An 18,309-nucleotide genomic window follows, 5' to 3' on the forward strand; every position below is an offset into this window, starting at 1 on the left:
GCAGAGACATTCGCACTTAGTAGAATTGTAGATTCATATTAAACTTGATTTATGCAAAATATGCTATATCCATTTAACAGTTTAGTTCCTTTGCTGAACATTTCTGATATACTCAGGCCAATCAAGCATATGAGATTACAGAGAAAGGAAAAAACTAGTTATGTTCTTAGGGGATTACTGGTGGTCTTAGATGACCAGAGGTGACATCTTTAGGGGAACCACTCTCCCCTGCAGGCTTCCTCATTTCAGTTACATATGGTAGGTCACTAATTTTCTTGAGTCAACTGTTGAACACTTTGGGGATAGCTACAGGATACCCAATTTTGTTTTGCTGTTTCTTTTCTAAAGAAAAAGTGCTGACCAATTTAAGGGAGAGAAGGAAATGTATAAGAATCAGAAGGCACAAACATACATATGCAATCTCTATAATCAAGAAGCAGGGTTTCTATATATTGTGAAATACAAGTTACTGTTTATCTAAAGTGTGACATGTCCAAATCAAACTTAATATACGCCCTTGATGAAATCTTTAAAAAGGAATTTATTCTCTAAAAGGTCTTTAAGCATTACTTCAGACCAAGGATTATAAGAGAGATGACCTTTTGAAGCTTCTTTAAGCTCTACTTGTTACATATTTATCTGAAAATACTAGCTAAAAGGGAAAAAACCTGGACAAATCTCCATTGCCTAGAAATTGATTTATGACTTAGGACAGACTATCTGTATTAACCAGTTTCAAAATCTTAAAATTCTATGAACAATGTGTATTTTAGAAAACAAATGTACATTAGCCATGTATGTAACCAAGTAAGTTTAAACAAGTGGAATGTTGGCTTGATTATATAACTGGAAAAAGCTAAATATGTTTTTTTCACTACTTTTGCAAACCATTTTTGCCAAATTTCACTGAATTTAAAAACTGATTTCTAGGGCTTCCCTGGTGGCGCAGTGGTTGAGAGTCCGCCTGCCGATGCAGGGGACACGGGTTCGTGCCCCGGTCCGGGAAGATCCCACATGCCGCGGAGCGGCTGGACCCGTGAGCTGTGGCCGCCAAGCCTGTGCGTCCGGAGCCTGTGCTCCGCAACGGGAGAGGCCACAACAGTGAGAGGCCCGTGTACCACAAAAACAAACAAACAAACAAACAAACAAAACTGATTTCTATTATTTGAAAACTTATATTCTTTTAAATTAATTGCGTAGAACCTCTAAGTTCTCAGCCTTTCTTGCATACCAACTTACATTTGTCGTAAGTCTTCTGGCACGTCCAGTTTGATTTTATGGAAAGTATCTTTTGTGGCAGGCTTGTTGGGATTAACTGATCGTAAACGTTCAATTGTGACAATTTCATTGTATGTAGCATCACATGCTGCATATTCTATCACATAAAACTGTGAGAAATAAATGAAAGTCATTCCTGGTCACAGTGTTTAAAGTAAGAACAAGAAGCTATACCTATTCAGTTGTTTTTCAATTCTCTAGAGGAAAAAAACCTATTTGATCAACTAACAAACACATGAAATATACTGAACATGAAAACATTTAAATAAAATGCTCAAGTTAGATATTACTTTCAAATAGAAATCCAGACTGAAATGTAGTATACCTGGCTTTAGAAAAGGGAAATAGCATAAGAAAAAAAATTTAAATAGGCATTTTCCTACCTCACCCTTTATCATCCTCACTTTAGCTAACCACCAACAGCAAGGCTCTTTTTCATTTGCTCTGGAATAAACCTACACAAAAATTACAACATAGAATATTTCATGATTAACATCATTCAGAAATCTATAAATTATCAGACATCAAGGAAAATTTCTTAAAATGACCTTAGGTGTCTTTCACGCCCATAAGCTGTAGACTTTAAGCCAGATTGCACCCCTACTTGTAGACATAGACACACACTCAGAAACTACCTGATTACCTGGGAGAGTCCTGTAAAAAGTGCTTTCCTATTTCTCTATGCTGCCTCAATAATAATCAGTAATCTGAATATGAATGCTCAAGAAAAGCTGACCATTCATACTTTCCTTGGGTACTTTGTAAGCTATGAAAATGTATCTAAAAAATGTAAAGACAGATTTGTTTTTCTTTTACTCTAACAAGCAAATAACAAATTGGAAGTTACTGACCCTGGCCTACTTCCTGGCTGCATGGTCACTGAATGGGTAAGGCCACTGACTACTCAGCCCACTAAGGATACCACCTGGCATTCACGTATCCTGGGAACTAAACGGACAGATCCTTGGTCACTCTCTGGTCTCCTGTCCCCTCTCCACTAAAATGGACAACTCCACGCTGGCAATCCTCTGGATACCACGTTCCTGCTCTCACACACTGTGGATCAGTTCTTCTAAACTGATCTCTCTGGCGACCACTTCACAGTTCACTTATGATGTGCAGCATGGAACCTTTTGTGAAGACACTAGCAAATCAAGGTTAATAGGAAAAGAGACACATGGAGAGAGAGACAGAAATACTCAGAAGTAGAAAGACAACACAGGGAGGACAAGGAAGATGGGGAGGAGAGGATAGGAGAGAAGACCAGCAACTCAAGGCTCCAACTCTCGTCTCCCTTTTACTACTGAAGTTAATAGTTACACAACACAGTGATGAAATACAACTTAACTCAACCTCCTTTCCCTCTTGCCCCCAACACTTACTCTCACCTCTGCTCTAGCCAGAGAAATAACCTCAGTTATTTGTTAATTGTTATGTAACACAATGAGGTCACCCTGGCAACTGTGGTTCATTGGTTCCCATCTGTTGTGTGACTAAGTTGGGAAAAAAGTCCCCTCTATTCATCACTATTATGAGCATTCGTAGTACAGACAGACCAAAAGACCTAAGTCAATGGTTATACAATACAGTGACTCAGTACAACTTGATTTAACCTACATTTCTCTCTTGCGACCATCAATTCCTTTCAGCTCTGCTCTAGCTTGAGTGACAACCTCAGTTAGTGAGGCCACTGTAGCAACAGCATCTCACTGGTTACCACCTGTCATGTGACTCAGTTGAGAGGGGGAAAAAAAGAAAAAAACAGCCCCCTTTATCCATCCAAACACTATTATGAGGCCTTCTGATATAGACAGACCAGAAGTCCTGGTCCTTGACTTCAGGAGGCTCGTAGTCTCCTGGGGAAGTGAACAGCTAAAGGTCCTCAAGTACAGACACTGTGCTCCCTACTGCGATCCGTCGCAAAACCAAGCCCAGTTCCTTTCACCTAGTAAGTACTGAGTACATTTTTGGTAAATAAATAGCACTTTATTCTATTTCCACTATAAAGCTGTAGAGAAAAGAACACAGGCCTGGACAACCAGAGACCTTCTCTCAGCACTCTCTAAAATAGCACTCCTGCCCCTACATCACCTTTCATCCTCTTTTTTTTCTTCCTAGGACTTACAACTGCCATAATATTAGCTATCCTCACTAGAATGTGACCTTGTCAGGGCTGGGGCCTCTTCTGTTTCACTGACCATCTGTACCTAGCACAGGAAATAAGAATTCAAGGACCTAGTACACCTTACCTGACCTGTACAAATGGGATTCTTAGCTGCTTCCATCATACCACAAATGCTCATGAAATTGCAACTGTTAACAAGGCATCGTGGAGAAGAGAAGCTTAAAATGGAGTACATGAAGGGGGAGGAAGAAAAGGATACTATATAGACCAACTACAACATAAAGCAGACTCCAAGTGCCTTAAGTGTCACAACAATTTTCAGTGGCTAGAGAAATCACAAATACAATGTTTTTGTCAATGTGCTACATCTCCATAGCACTTTTTGGTCAGACATCAATGGCATATAAGCAGTTGGTTCATAGCATCTCCTGTGAAAAGATGTTTTACCTGTATGTGTATATACTAAAACTCGCAGATGAGTTTTTACAAATATCCCAGGAGGATTTCCTGCTACTTAAAGAAAGCCTAGGATGCTGCTCTATTGTTAAGGAATGATTTTTTCCTAACCCATTCTACTTAAAATGGGGACACAGTTGTAAACTAACAATATATTATTCAAACAAAAGATTCAGAGAATGACGGAAGGCGGAAAAGAAATACTAGTGGGCAAAGGAAATCAGTGGTGACTTTCAAAGCTTCACCCTGAGTGCTGCTCAGGCAGCCACACTTAAGCATCAATAATGTATTATTTCCAATCATTATTGAGATAGCACAGTCAAAAGCACATATGCATCAGAGCTATAATTCTCAATGCAGATTGAAAAGTGTTAAAGACAAGGGATACAAAAGGCACAGGCAAATTAAATGCTCCGCCTTATTCAGTGCTTAATAACTTGATGGCAGGGGAAACTTACCTCAACTTCATCGCTTTCATTTATATCTTTATTATAACCTACAGGTGGTGGGAATCTCACATCATGGAATGGAATCTGCCTCTCTGGCTGCCAGCTGCAAATAAGCAAATGCAATTATTTAACATGCTTTTTGGCTTAATGGAAACAATGACCATGCTGCCATCAACTTTTGGTTAAGTGTGACCCTTTGGTTTTCTAGTTTAAAGAAGCAAATGCTTTAAAACTGTCAGTGTTTTGCTGAGTCGGGCATAATGGCAATATAGACACATTTCAACAAACTCTGCATGCAGCACAGCAGCCTTGTAGTTCTATTTGGAATATTTCTCTAAACACAACAGATCAACATTACAATTTTCCAAACAAGTCTTTCTTCCAATAATTTCAGCCTCTAAGAGTTCTGAACTTAGGGCCACAACAGCAATTTCCTCTGATGCTTAAATACATTAGTATCAGTAAGTGTTAGTAATGTCATCACCATACTTCCATTTGCAAAGGAATTGTAACCACATTCCGATGACCACAGAAACTGGTCCTAAATGCCCTCTACTTCCCAAGCAAAATGGGGCAGTCAGCACATTAGCAATTCACAACTCACTTTTCCCCCTTTAAATTTTAGATCCCACGAGGTGGTCAGTTCTTGCCATGGATAGCTGGCTGCTGATCAGCATGACGTACCAGCATGCACTGGCCTGGTGGGGTCTCCTAAACCACAGAAGCCCGATGGAGACAGCCTATAGGAGTTCAGTAGGTTGCCTATGTTTTTTAATTTAAAGTTATGTGGAACAATTTTGAAAAATACCAAATTATTCTTTTATATCTACAATGATATAGAATATTAAAAGATAAACTTTGCAGAAACACTGGAGGATTCAACCGCTACAGCAGTCATTTCTGGGTTTTCTGCTAAAGGGCTCTCTAAGTAAAATCCTATTGAGAAAAGTCTTTTTTTTTAAAGAAGAGCTATTATATAAGATAGCAGGGTAGGTAAGTCAGAATTTGTGGAAATATGATTAGGGCCTATATTACACTGAACCCCTTTTCTGTATTATTATACACCCTTGAAAACTCTGAAACTTAAAAAAAAATTGTCTTTAGGGAATTCCCTGGTGGTCCAGTGGTTAGGACTCGGTGCTCTCACTGCCAGGGCCCCGGGTTCAATCCCTGGTCAGGGAACTAAGATCCCACAAGCTGTGCAACGTGGCCAAAAAAAAAAAAAAAAAAAAAAAGTCTTTACTATACTTACTGAAATCAGTGACTTGACATGTTAAAGATTCATTGCTAAATTTGATTTGTAATGCATATAATAATAAAGTTTCTTCATTCCAAAGAATTATTTTGTCTTAAGTATAGAGATAAAAATCCAATTTTTAATTCAAAAAATATGAAATATGGAAGGCAAAAAGAAAGCATCTAAAATAATGTGGTATTATAGGAGTTTATGATTGAAAGGGAGGAAAGGGTAAATATAGTCTGAAGTTTTACAAAACATCAGGTTTGCTTTTTGTTTGTTTTAAAAAACCAGAAAAACAAAAAGGAAGCACAAGGAAAGTACTACTTTGGTAGGGACCTATCAAATCCTGGTGACATGCTCAAACCCAGTGCTGAATCTCATACATACTATACAAACACAAAGAAAAAGTTGATCTGTTTCAAATTCCCAGGATGACAGCTAGAAGAGAAACTTGTACACAGCTATGGTACAGGAGACAATTGGGAGGTCCAAAGAAGGAATAATTTTAAGTTTATAGTAGAAATCTGATTGAAAACAAATGAGAACTGATCTATCACTGTATAAACAAATACAGATACATTCTTCAATGCAGAGAGGAAATAAGTGTTTGCTTAATACCTTAGATTAAGGACTATAGGAGAAACTAAAAGAGTAGCAAATAAAGATAACTCTCCCTTTATGGGAAACAGTGTTTACCTAGTGATGGAAGCAAGCAGATAAGAGTATAAGTACAAGAAAAAAGTTACTCTCCAAGTTATCAACGATTCCTCTGTTAGAGGTGCGATGCTGTCATCTAGTGTATAATGCACGGATAATCATGCAGAGGCAGATTCTGGAACGTTTGGCTCTATGTATTCAGTGAAAGGTATTCTATTATCCAAACTTGTATTTGGGACCAAGACTATTTGTCTAGAGCTGAGAATTGGGCTGGCTACTCTAACTCCTTTTACCTGTCTCCCTAAATGCGTTTCAGGCATCCGAGAAAACTACAGTTGACCCTTGAATAACTCGGAGGTTAGGGATGCTGCCCCTCTGGTGCAGTCAAGAATGCACGGGTAACTTATAGTCAGCTCTCCGTAGCCACAGTTCCTCCACATATGTAGTTTGCATCACGGATTTAACCAACCCTGGATTGCGCACTACTGTACTATTTACTACTGAAAAAAATCCACATATAAGTGGTCCTACGCAGTTCAAACTCATGTTGTTCAAGGGTCAACTGTACTTTGCCTTGTTGGCAGCTAAAAGATTCTGCTAACATTCTAATTATAGCATGTCTGGGTCAGATACTGTATTTTAACAGATTTATTGAGATATAATTCACATAACCATATAAGCATCCACTGAAGTATATGTACAAGTCAATGGGTTTAAGTATTTTCACAGATATGTGCAACCATTACCAGTCAATTTTAGCAAATTTTCACCACTTCAAAAAGAAATCCCGTACTCTTTAGCTATGGCTCTCCATCCCCCACCAGCCACTAAGCAACCACTAATTTATTTCTTCTCTCTGTAGATTTGTAATCTGCTTTTGATACACTATTAATTTCTCTTGGTAAATAAAAGCCAAACATTATAATTGTTGACCAGACTTCAGAGTTCAGTAAAATCCTAAGATCATGACCACATCTATACTCAGGTTAAGGAGTTTATATGTACTTTTGAATCTTGAATGGCTACTTTGAAAATAGCCGTTATTAGCATTAAAAAAATTTAGTCAAGAGACTTGTCTCCCACAATAAAATGTTAACATCTATACTATTGATGCCTTTGTATAGCTAATGTTCCTAGGCCTCTAAGTATTTTTATTTACTCACCTAGCAGAAGAAAGCAAAAACGATCAGTTACTGCTATTAATGATTATAAATATATGAAACAGATAAAAATGTTAATGGGCAAACACAATTATTTCCAATAAAATATACCAGATGACTAAAACCATCAGTTTTAGATTTAACATTACAAAACTCACATCGACTTTCCCAGTACCCGTGAATCCATTCATTTTCATCTTTTAACATTTACAAATATTCCTATTCAAACCCTCAGTTACTAATACAGAAGAATCTGGTTTCTTTCTTCACATTCAAGGGGACTGAGATGTAAGGATCAAGATTATACAAAAGGGATCTCTGAGGTCACTAGCAGGAACAGGCATTCCATTGGTTTAATAGAGTTGTTCAAGAACTTCCTGGTCAGTAACAAACATGAAGATCCATTCCTGAAAAACACTCAAATTACACTTGAATTTTTTAAAATGAGGAGTAAAAGGAAAAATTAGCATAAAATATTAAAGAATCTGAATATTAAAATTATATCAAGACACTTACTTGTTTTCAAATGCCACTGTTATTGAATCTTCATGAACATCTTTTACAAATGCCTATAAGAAAAAAACCCCACCACAGTTAAATTAACTTCTAAGTTTAAACATCATTTTTGTTTTCAGTTACACTTTACAGAGATACCAAACATTTTATGTTTAACAACGGAATGAAGCTTCAAGTGAAAGTTTGTCAGTTTGTGAGGATCACTCATTCCTGAATCACATCTATATTTAGATACCTACTATGTGCTAGGCCCTAGGAATACTCATTAGTTAAAATAAAACACAAAGAATTGCTCCAGAGTTCAGCATCTCATAGGACAAAGACAGACAAGTAAATTGAAAATTACAATGCAAAGCTGAAGGTATACTTCAGGCTAGAAGTACTGGAAACTAAGAAACTTGTTCCAGAGCTATATACCAGTCAGTGTAGATCTGTTGTAACCTATCTTTTTCTCCTTAATACAATTTGAGGAGAATACAATAGTAAATAACTAAATATAATCTCAAATCTATATATGCACAAGTACACTAAGTTCTCTTTAAAAACAATGTGCTGCTAATACCACTAAAAAGTCCAATGACCAGAGTTTAATTAAATTCTCAATCTCGCAGGCACTTGGCAAAAAAAAAATAGTAATATAAAGTACAGAGGTTTAAATCTTTTAAATCTGATGACGCAATTGCTAATAATCTGCAGAAGGACATAACAAAAGTAATAGCTAACTAATTATCAAGAATTCTTTAATCAGCATGCTGTCCGTAATTCTATAAAATGACATAACAAAAGTAATAGCTAACTAATTATCAAGAATTCTTTAATCAGCATGCTGTCCATAATTCTATAAAATTGAGTTTTTAACAGGTGCAGGAAAGGAAGTTTTGTTTTTGTTTTGACAATTAGAGGAGTAGGATAAAGCATAAAGAAACCCAAGGGGCTTTATATCTTAATTCATTTTAAAATGGCTTTAGAGATTTAAGCTTCTTACTCCAATGTGTTCTGTACATGTTTCTGTCCTTTCGTGGTTTCTCCCTGTCTGCAGGATTATGGTCAAACTCCTCTGCCTGAAAAAGGCCCTTTGTGACCTGGCCCCACTGCTCACCTCTCCAGGCTTCATCTTTCACATCCTTGTAGGCTGTGATCCAGCAGTGCTAAACTACTTGGGCCTCTCTGTACATGCTGCTGTTCCTTCTTTCCTATTGTCCTTCCCCTCTTTTCACCTAGCTATCTCCTACTGGTCTTTTACATTTCAGTTCAGATGTCAGCTGCTATGGGAAAACCCAGAAGACTAAGTTAAATTCCATCCTCTACATTCTTATAGCATCTTATGAGTATCCTCACTATAAACTTATCCCACTATAGTCTTTTGCCCATTTTCCTACCAACAGGAAGCTTCCTGAGGGTGGGTGATATAGGCCTTTTATTTACTGTTGAACTTCAGAGCACCTATTAAGGGTTCAATGAATAGTTATTATCATAGATCATTGCCTAAGGGGTTCCTATCCTAGCCTCTGAGGAAAGGTATGTGTGCGGTGGGGTGGTAGTACGTTGGTCAGGAAAGACAAACAGAAGAGGATGAGGTTCCTATCCAACTCAGGGAGCGGAGGATGGAGAGGCAGGGCAGGCCTAATGGGCAGCAGGAACAAAGGCTCAGACGGGAGAAACAGCTTGGGGTGTGGTGGAAGTAAATCCTTTGTGCACAAGGAAGCCAAGACAATTCAATGGGGAAAAAGAACACTGTTTTCAACAAATGGTGCTGGGACAACTGGATATCCACATGCAAAAGAATAAATTTTGGCCTAACCTTATACCATACACAGAAATCAACTAAAAATGCATCAGAGACCTAAATGTAAGAGCTAGAACTATACAACTCTTAGAAGAAAATACAGTAGTAAATCCTCATGACTTCAGATATTGGGAAGAAAACTAGTTCGGATTAAGACCATTCTTTAACTTCTGTATCCTCAGTAACTGGCATAATTTCTGGTATATAGTAGGTGCCCAATAAATGTGTTAAACAAACACATGATGCAATGCAAATCTCTTGGTAAACAAATACATCTTCAAAGGCCAGAGATGAAAGGATTTTTAAAAAACTGAAACTTCCCAAAATATCAAATTAAAACATATCAGTCAAGTATTAAATAGCTGCTCCTAAGAAAACCAAAGGCAGTTAAGGCAGGGTCCTGGAAAACATTTACAGCTGACCCTTGAATAAAACGGGTTTGAACTGTGAGGATGCACTTACACTCGGATTTTTTCCCAATTAATATAGTAACTACATTTTCATTTTACAGACCTTTAAATTAACTAAGTGTGGGGAAAAGTTTGTGTTCAAATAGAGATCACAGTATGTGGAATCGAAAGAACTAGAGTTTGAGTCCTGATTTTATCCAAACTGTTTCATCTTCCTGCCTTTGGGTGAGTCATTTATCAATTCCTTTGTTTCTGAAGCAAAATGTGGGGGGGGGTTGGCACCCCTAACCCCAATGTTCAAGGGTTGACTATACATGGAAGCTAAACAGAGACACCAAACTTCTGCAATTTTGCTTAAAAGAATAAATGCAAAGCTATCCTAGAAGACAGTTTCCTTGCAAGATCAAGGTGGACTATAATGGAATCTAGGTGTTCTGCGATACTCAAAATGGTTAAATTATTATTTCTAAATTAAGCATGTATGTGTATCTTTATAGTTGCTGGTTTAAAGTGGGGGGGAAAATCCACATTTTCTTCCTATCATTTTGATCTTGCATATTTTTCCTTAGCCATATTTAAATCACACCCATTCTCTACAGAGTATTTCAAGAACTCTAGTTTAATACCGACCTTGATATTTTAGAATATACTAGATTTTATAAGGGCGCATGCCCCCAGTGCTCTCAGGGGTTTGTCTATTACTTCAGCAACAGAAAGGCTTGATTTTGAGTTAAAGTTGGAGGAATTCGACGTTTAGTTTTATAAAGCAAGTCCCACAAATTATGGAGAAAGGAAAAACAGACACCCCCCCCACCCCAACTTCTCCCTTGTGTTTACATGATGGCGAATACCAAATTAACAATCTGCTTTTTGAGGGTGGGACGCCTATTAGGAGCTAATCCCTTATTTACCGAAAAATGTCTTTGCTCTGTCTTCATCCTTGTCTAAAATTTTATGTTTGCATGTCTTGGCAGTAACTAGTATTAGTTCTTTACTATATATTATATGCTGAAAATGTTAAGTCCTTTAGTCCGCTAAGAGAACCTTGTTACAGCTGGGTGAAGAACTGCGCTCACTAAATCAGGTACCTTCCCGATACTGCTGCCCTTGTCTAAAACCGTGCTGTTGCTCACTACAGAAGCTGCTGGTCATATGTACATATTTCTATTTAATTAAGTACAATTAAATAAAATTAAAAATCAGTCTCTGAGTCATACTTGCCACATTTCAAGTGCTCAAAAGCCATACAGGGCTCAGTACCTACTATAGAGGACAGCACAGGTAGCGACCACTTCCATCATCACAGAAAGTTCCACTGGATAGCACTGATTTAAAACATTTACAAATGTTGGGGACTGTTTTCAAATCCACCTGGAAAGCACTCTAAAAGTTAGTCTCATTACTTCATTGCTCTATTTTAATTTTTTTCTATTTGCCAAAAAGTTATTGTACCGTTTAATCACACTCATTCACCACATTTGCCTATTTCCTAAAATTAAACGTCCCTTCAAAGGAGGAAGATCTGCAACTGTTGTGACTATTAAAAACCAAAAAAAACAAAAAACCAAAAACCAAAAAAAAAAAAAAGCTTCCAAGCTTTCAAAGACACTAAAAGCAATTCCGGATGTAGAGTGTCAAAAATGGTTTGAGTAAAATCATCACAGCTTACAGCAGCCACCGCCTCGAGTTAATGAGGCTTACCTGTATATGGATGTTGGCGTGACCGTTCCCAAACCAGTCATTTTTCGCCACTGTTTGCATATTATGTGAATACAGAAGGCATGGAATACCTTCTTGTTGCTGCTGTAATAAGGGGAATAAAAGAAACTCATAGGTTGCCTCTGGCTTGCACTGTCACCAAGGACAAAGGTCTCCTCTGACTCCTGAGGCCTTTTGCTAAAATTCAAACAAAGGTTCCATCTTTCTGCTTCTCATCATACTTTCTCCAATAACCCTCCTTTTCGGAGCTGCCCCTGCCCTACCCCAACCTCATACCCTTCCCTTCCCTGGCCACCCCAGAGCACTATCACCCCACCCACCAACAACTGGGAAAACTACGTTTTGTTGTGCTCTCTACCTATCTACATCAAGCAAAGTTGATGAGAAGATAGGTTCAGGGGATTCCTGAGGGGTTGGATACCAAAGAAGGCAACTGAATGGGTTTGAATGAATACAAGAAGGGAACTGCATGGGACTGGATGAGAGCTAGGGCTCTTATAAGGGTCAGTAAACTTAGTGGTTAAGAGTTTTGCTGTGAATGAGAGGTAGGTTCAAAATCTTGGATCTAAGACATAACAGCTGTGGGACTGTCCAAGAAATGGTCTCTGGGGCTCAGATGCCTTGTCTGTGTAAGTAAGGAATGGATACAGGGAACTAGACTTGCCTCCTAAAGCTGTTGTGAATAATGAAATCACACATGTCTAGTGCCTAGCACGATGGCTGGCACATAGTTGGCACTAAATAAATAAGAGGTAAAGCAGAGAGGGGCATATTTTATAAAAGATGCAGAACCATAAACACTCGTGCATCTGAGAAAGTTACATCTCAACGAAAGCACACTTTAAAAAAGATTTAAAAATTAGGATAGAAAGAGAAGAGGCTGTTTTCTCAAAGATACTAAATACTAAAAGGTTATTTAGACTTTCAGAAGAAAAAAAAAGTGATGAAAATCTTTGGGGTTTGAGAAAGGTGATAAAAGTGCAGTTAAAGACAGACACAGTGGGACTTCCCTGGTGGGACAGTGGTTAAGAATCCGCCTGCCAATGCAGGGGACACAGGTTCGATCCCTGGTCCGGGAAGATCCCACATGCCGCGGAGCAACTAAGCCTGTGTGCCACGGCTACTGAGCCTGCGCTTTAGAGCCCACGAGCCACAACTGCTGAGCCCATGTGCCACAACTGAAGCCCACACGCCTAGAGCCCATACTCCCCAACAAGAGAAGCCACCGCCATGAGAAGCCCACACACAGCAATGAAGAGTAGAGAAAGCCCGTGTGCAGCAACAAAGACCCAACACACCGAAAATAAATAAATAAATGAAAAAAAGAAAAAAAAAAAAAAAGACAGACACAGGCTCCTTATCAGGGGGAATAAACAGAAAATCAAAAAATCATTATGGGATCCCCCACCTGGCAACTGGGCCAAAGAGGCAATCATAAAATCATACTAACCAAAGTGTGTAATGACTAGAGATATCTAAGTCAAACATTATATCACCAGGATTGCTGAAACTAAAAGAAAGTCCGTCCCTATTTGGGTGAACTCTTACTCTCCCACTACACCTCACACCTTAGATTGTACAGAGAAATTTCAATGTAAGCGCCTGACCACCAATGAACACAACTACTACATTATCACTGAAGACAGCACATGTGGTGCAATGATAATATTCTCATCAGAGAAAACTTAAAAGCATTGCAAAATATCCCTCCTCAAGAAAATCTGTAGGAGATAGACAATAATGACATATGAAATGTGATAAAAATACGATTCAAACCAAGGCTTCACATATAAAGCGAGTTATTGCTTTGCCGCCCTTTGAATGTGGGAACTAACAACGTATGAGAATGAACAACGGGAAGGGAAAAGTACAATAAACTTCATCAACAATTCTTCCAACCACAGTGCATGACTAGGAATACTCGCCTTCACTTGGGCATTCACCACAAATTCTGAGAAAAATGCATCCTTTCTGGTTCACCTTGACGCAAAGACAACACACAGGTACAGAGAGAATAGTATTAAATGAGTTATTAATTTTCCTGTGTGTATGTATTCTAACTTTTGAATGCTTCAGTTCTTATGTGTTCCCAATGTAACAAACGCAAACTTCGGGCTTCCCTGGTGGCGCAGTGGTTGAGAGTCCGCCTGCCGATGCGGGTAATACGGGTTCGTGCCCCGGTCCGGGAGGATCCCGCGTGCCGCGGAGCGGCTGGGACCGTGAGCCGTGGCCGCTGAGCCTGCGCGTCCGGAGCCTGTGCTCCGCAACGGGAGAGGCCACAGCGGTGAGGGGCCCGCGTACCGCAAAAAGAAAAAAGCAAACTTCATAGGAGCATTAAAGGTTTCTAACTTTATCTTTCATTAACAGACATTCATATAAAGAATTACAGTGTAATGTGTCAAGGTGCAAGAGTTAATAAAAAGGAAGCTGATACATAAACTGAATATTTTGTGACATCTTTGTATCAATGGTAAAAAATGGTAATATCCTTGCAACTGTGCTTACAAAATAACGCTAAGGCATTGTTACAGTAACAAATACAAAGTTACAACGAAATTTACAAAAATGGGCGGGAAATCCAATCCAATTCATTTCTTTAAGCTAAATTTCCTCATTTCAGGAAGTCAGATTACCTGATCTCAAAGCCCAAATCTGACCCTTACTAGCTGACACTTAGTAATAACTCACTTACCTCATCTCTCTGTACATCTATGTCCTCATCTATAAAATGGGAATAACAATGGTAACTCAGGGTTGTGGGAGGTGATTAAACAAATTAAGAGAGGTAAAGCACCTAGAACCCTGCCTAGCACCTCAAGAGCTCTCAGCACCTGTTAACAGTTAAAATCATGATTGTAGTGATCTCAGGCAGCACATTCCCATAGTGGGCAGGAATCAGAAAGCCAATTATTATACCACTGAATTTTACATTTAATTAATAATTTGGAGGTTTTCAGAGTGTGTGAGTATGAAGTTGGAAAATGCTCAACTCAAAAGGGGAGTACTGATGCTTCCATAAAGATACTAAACACTAAAAAGGTTATTTAGACTGGGAAGAAAAAAACATGTGGTTGACCTGAACAATTTACTTCCTTGAAGTACAGAAGACTTCAGAGAAAATGTGAAGAAAATTTTCATTACATGACTTTTTCTAAGTCAAAGAAATACCTAAGCACAATAGTAGTGGCTCTGACAGTTACTAAATCCAACTTTCGAGTTTTTAAGAATAAACACCAGAGGGAAAAATAGAAATGAGCTGCTACAATCTTAGGGTTTAGGTTTCACGGTTCTGGTAATTCTGAATCCTAAATTTGAGGTAATTTTTTAGAGGAAAAAACCCAACTGTTCCCAGCATATACTCTACCCAGTTTATACTGCAAATTTGGACCATGTGCTCAGAAGATGGAGAACTGTACCTTACAATATGGTGGTTCTGTTAAGCAAGTCAAAGTCTGAATTCAATTATACTGAAGCTGTTTGAGTTGTTTAGTTCTTTAAGCCTTTTCATTCAATCTGATGAACCCAGGTTCCTAATTTTTTCATAAATGTAACATTTCTCCATAATAGTTCTTTTTTTTTTTTTTGTGGTACGCGGGCCTCTCACTGCTGTGGCCTCTCCCGTTGCGGAGCACAGGCTCCGGACGCGCAGGCTCAGCGGCCACGGCCCACAGGCCCAGCCGCTCCGCGGCACGCGGGATCCTCCCGGACCGGGGCACGAACCCGTGTCCCCTGCATCGGCAGGCGGACTCGCAACCACTGCGCCACCAGGGAAGCCCAGTTCATTTTTTATTCATCTTTATTTCCCATCTTTTCTGTCCATCCCACTGGACAAGTAACTCAGTTTACTTTTGCTTTACTTTTTATAACTCACATCAATATTGAGCCTTATAAGAATTTAAACCTTTTTCATTACAGAAACTATTTTTTCTACCAATACAGACCATTTGAGGTTTTCTTAAAAACAAAACCTTAACTAAATAAACATAACAGCAATTTCTCTGCACACGTTTGTTCATGTTTAATATTTCCCCTCAAGGAACTAAGGGACAACCCATTCCTTTTATTCACCTTCAAATTAAGCAACTTCGTTAAAAAACAAAAATAGGGGGGGATTAAGAGCAGAGATAGAGGGCCTTTCTTATATTCCTATCAGTTTGCAAGCAAAATCACAGAAGCAAATCACAGGTTGCTCGAAGAGAACAATACATCCTTCAAGACCACGATGTACTACTTGCCCTCTGTAGCAAGCAAACTCCACTAAAAGACAGTAAGAGTGGCATCTAATCTAAGCTAGTATCACAGATCTATTAGAATACCGCTCAACCATTAGCGCCTGCTCATATTTTATTATAGTTAGTGCCCCAAATCTAGTGAGCAAAACTACCAATCCAGGAAGCAGAACAATTCTACACAAACTAACCAGAATTATGGATCACTGAAAAAAATGCAACCAGAATTTTGACTGCAGAGTCAACTGAAACAATTTTATATTGGTGAGACTGTTAAGAACATAAATGCTGGGTTATTTTTTCCTCCTTTTACAGCTAAAAGTTTTATCATTTTGCTAAAAGTATGGCACAGTTTACATAGTTTACTCACTCATTAAATATATTGATCTCCAAAATCTCCATAAAATTGGTAAACACATATATAGTTAAGTCAATGTTTACTTTCCTATATACCTCGTTTGAAACGTTTCTGTAATCCTATATAGATTTAAGAATTGCATTTGGACAACGGCAATATTTAATTCCCATACTTCCTTCTATATGCACCTTCTGTTGCCAAGATACTCTAGTAAGGTGGGACATTACTTACAGAAGTTATAGAGAGACATTCAAGAGGAAATGAGAACTTATAGACTGCTGGATCTACAGCAAGTATGGACCAAGAGACGCACTACCGACATATGAAAATATTTTTAAGCCTTCTTTTGAAAATGTAAGATGTTAGTAAGATCTGCAATGGTGTAACTTAAAAAAAGAAAAGCCCGTAGCAAAACCATGCATGCCTATTTAAAACCTCAACAATACAGTTCACTGCAACATTACACATAGTCAAGCCCTTGGAGCACAGAACAATTATTTCCACTCACTCAAAAAAATTCCCCAATAATGATATACTCTTAGTTAATTTCCTGAAGTTTCATGGCATATATCCAGGCCTTTGGAGGGTTAATATTTTTTCTTAAGTAGCAGAGTTGCCAATGTTTTTAGACGCTGAAGCATCTGTATTCCTGAATTTGCCCACATTTATAACAAGGGAGGAGGGGCCACGAATATTCAAGATTACCAACTTCTTTAAACCATTACCCGGATATGTCTGGGTCTTCCTGAAACTTTTGAATCTAAAATCTTTTCTGAAATCCACAAAGAAAGGTTACTAATAATCAGTTGCCATTGTGATTTGGTACCGACTACAGCTTCTTACTACTCTTTCTTCACACCGCTCGCCCAGAACAGTGGAGCTCTCCGAAGTCCCAATGCTGGACAGGAAAAGAGAAGCCCAAGGAGATCTCAAACCCTCTTTGCAAGGCAGGAGGCGGCTTGACGGAAGCGCCCCCCGCTCCTCGGCAACTACCCACACGTCAGGCCCGGATCCCACTGGGAGAGGATATTTAAGAAAACAGAAATAAGCCGTCACCGTCACTTCGCGCGGATACCGGCCCTTCCCGCCCGGATCTCCTACCTGCCGTCGGCCCTCGCCCATCCCCAGCTCTCCCTGCCGGGGCTCGGCCCCCGAAAGGGCACCCTCTTTTCCTTGCCCGCTTCTCATTCCGACAGGCGCCGGGGCCTCATACAGGAGAGGCAGCGGGGCTCAAGGGGCTTCCTACAGGCCCGAAGTCCGGTCCTTCCCTCCCTCCCAAACAACATCCCGCCGAGCGCGCCCTGGCTCCGGGCGCGGCATTCGGGAAGAGGGCCCCAGGCCTGCCTCCGGCCGAGGCTAAGAAGAAAAGGGAGGGAAAGAAGGGCGAAGATCGGGCCTGCCCTGGAGTCAAGTACCTTGTAGAAAGCGCCATTGGAGCCCCGCACTTCCACCACCAGCTCCTCCATCTTCTCGTCCGCCCTGCTCGCTCCGGGAGCCCGCCCCTGAGAGGTGGGCTGCGGGCGATCGAGGCCCAGCCGCCGCTGCCGCCGCGCTGCTGCACGCCCCCCGGCAGCGGCGCCGCAGTCACCGCCGCCGCCTGCGCTCGCCGTCGGCTCACCGCCCGCTCCGAGGCGGCCCCTCACCGGAAGTGAAACCGAAACGGAGCGGAGCGCCTGACTGAGGCCGAAAGCTCCGGCCGCTCCGCGTGTAAACAGTGAAACCGCGTCACATGACCGACGCCGCCTCTTCCCCCACGGGTTCGGCCCCTCGGCCCCGCCCTCCTTCCCCTCGCGGGCCCAGGAGCGCGCGCCTGCGCGCTGCTGGGGACGGGCCGGGGGGCCGGGCCCAACGTAAGGCGCGCGGGCTCGGCGTGCGCGGGCTCGGCGGCGGGCGGGAAGGCGGGAAGGGCGGAGACAGGTCGCATCG

The 18,309-nt window shown here is 40.2% G+C and overlaps 1 protein-coding gene across 15 annotated transcripts in view; it reads right to left on the minus strand.

Moving 5' to 3' along the window:
• The window catches only part of FMR1 (fragile X messenger ribonucleoprotein 1), a 37,628-nt gene extending 19,566 nt beyond the window's left edge, over nt 1-18,062 (minus strand). For all 15 annotated transcript variants that reach the window (XM_059049976.2, XM_059049975.2, XM_059049971.2 and 12 more), the window contains exons 1-5: nt 17,799-18,062; nt 7,882-7,934; nt 4,318-4,411; nt 1,662-1,733; nt 1,240-1,388 (exon numbers count right to left, since the gene is read on the minus strand). In XM_059049976.2, coding sequence (XP_058905959.1) covers nt 1,240-1,388; nt 1,662-1,733; nt 4,318-4,411; nt 7,882-7,934; nt 17,799-17,849 — 419 coding nt within the window. In that variant the 5' untranslated portion in view covers nt 17,850-18,062. The remainder of the gene's footprint in view (nt 1-1,239; nt 1,389-1,661; nt 1,734-4,317; nt 4,412-7,881; nt 7,935-17,798) is intronic.
• Nucleotides 18,063-18,309: the final 247 nt, after the last annotated feature.

The sequence above is a fragment of the Kogia breviceps genome, chromosome X (assembly GCF_026419965.1).
Source record: "Kogia breviceps isolate mKogBre1 chromosome X, mKogBre1 haplotype 1, whole genome shotgun sequence".
Taxonomy (NCBI): domain Eukaryota; kingdom Metazoa; phylum Chordata; class Mammalia; order Artiodactyla; family Physeteridae; genus Kogia; species Kogia breviceps.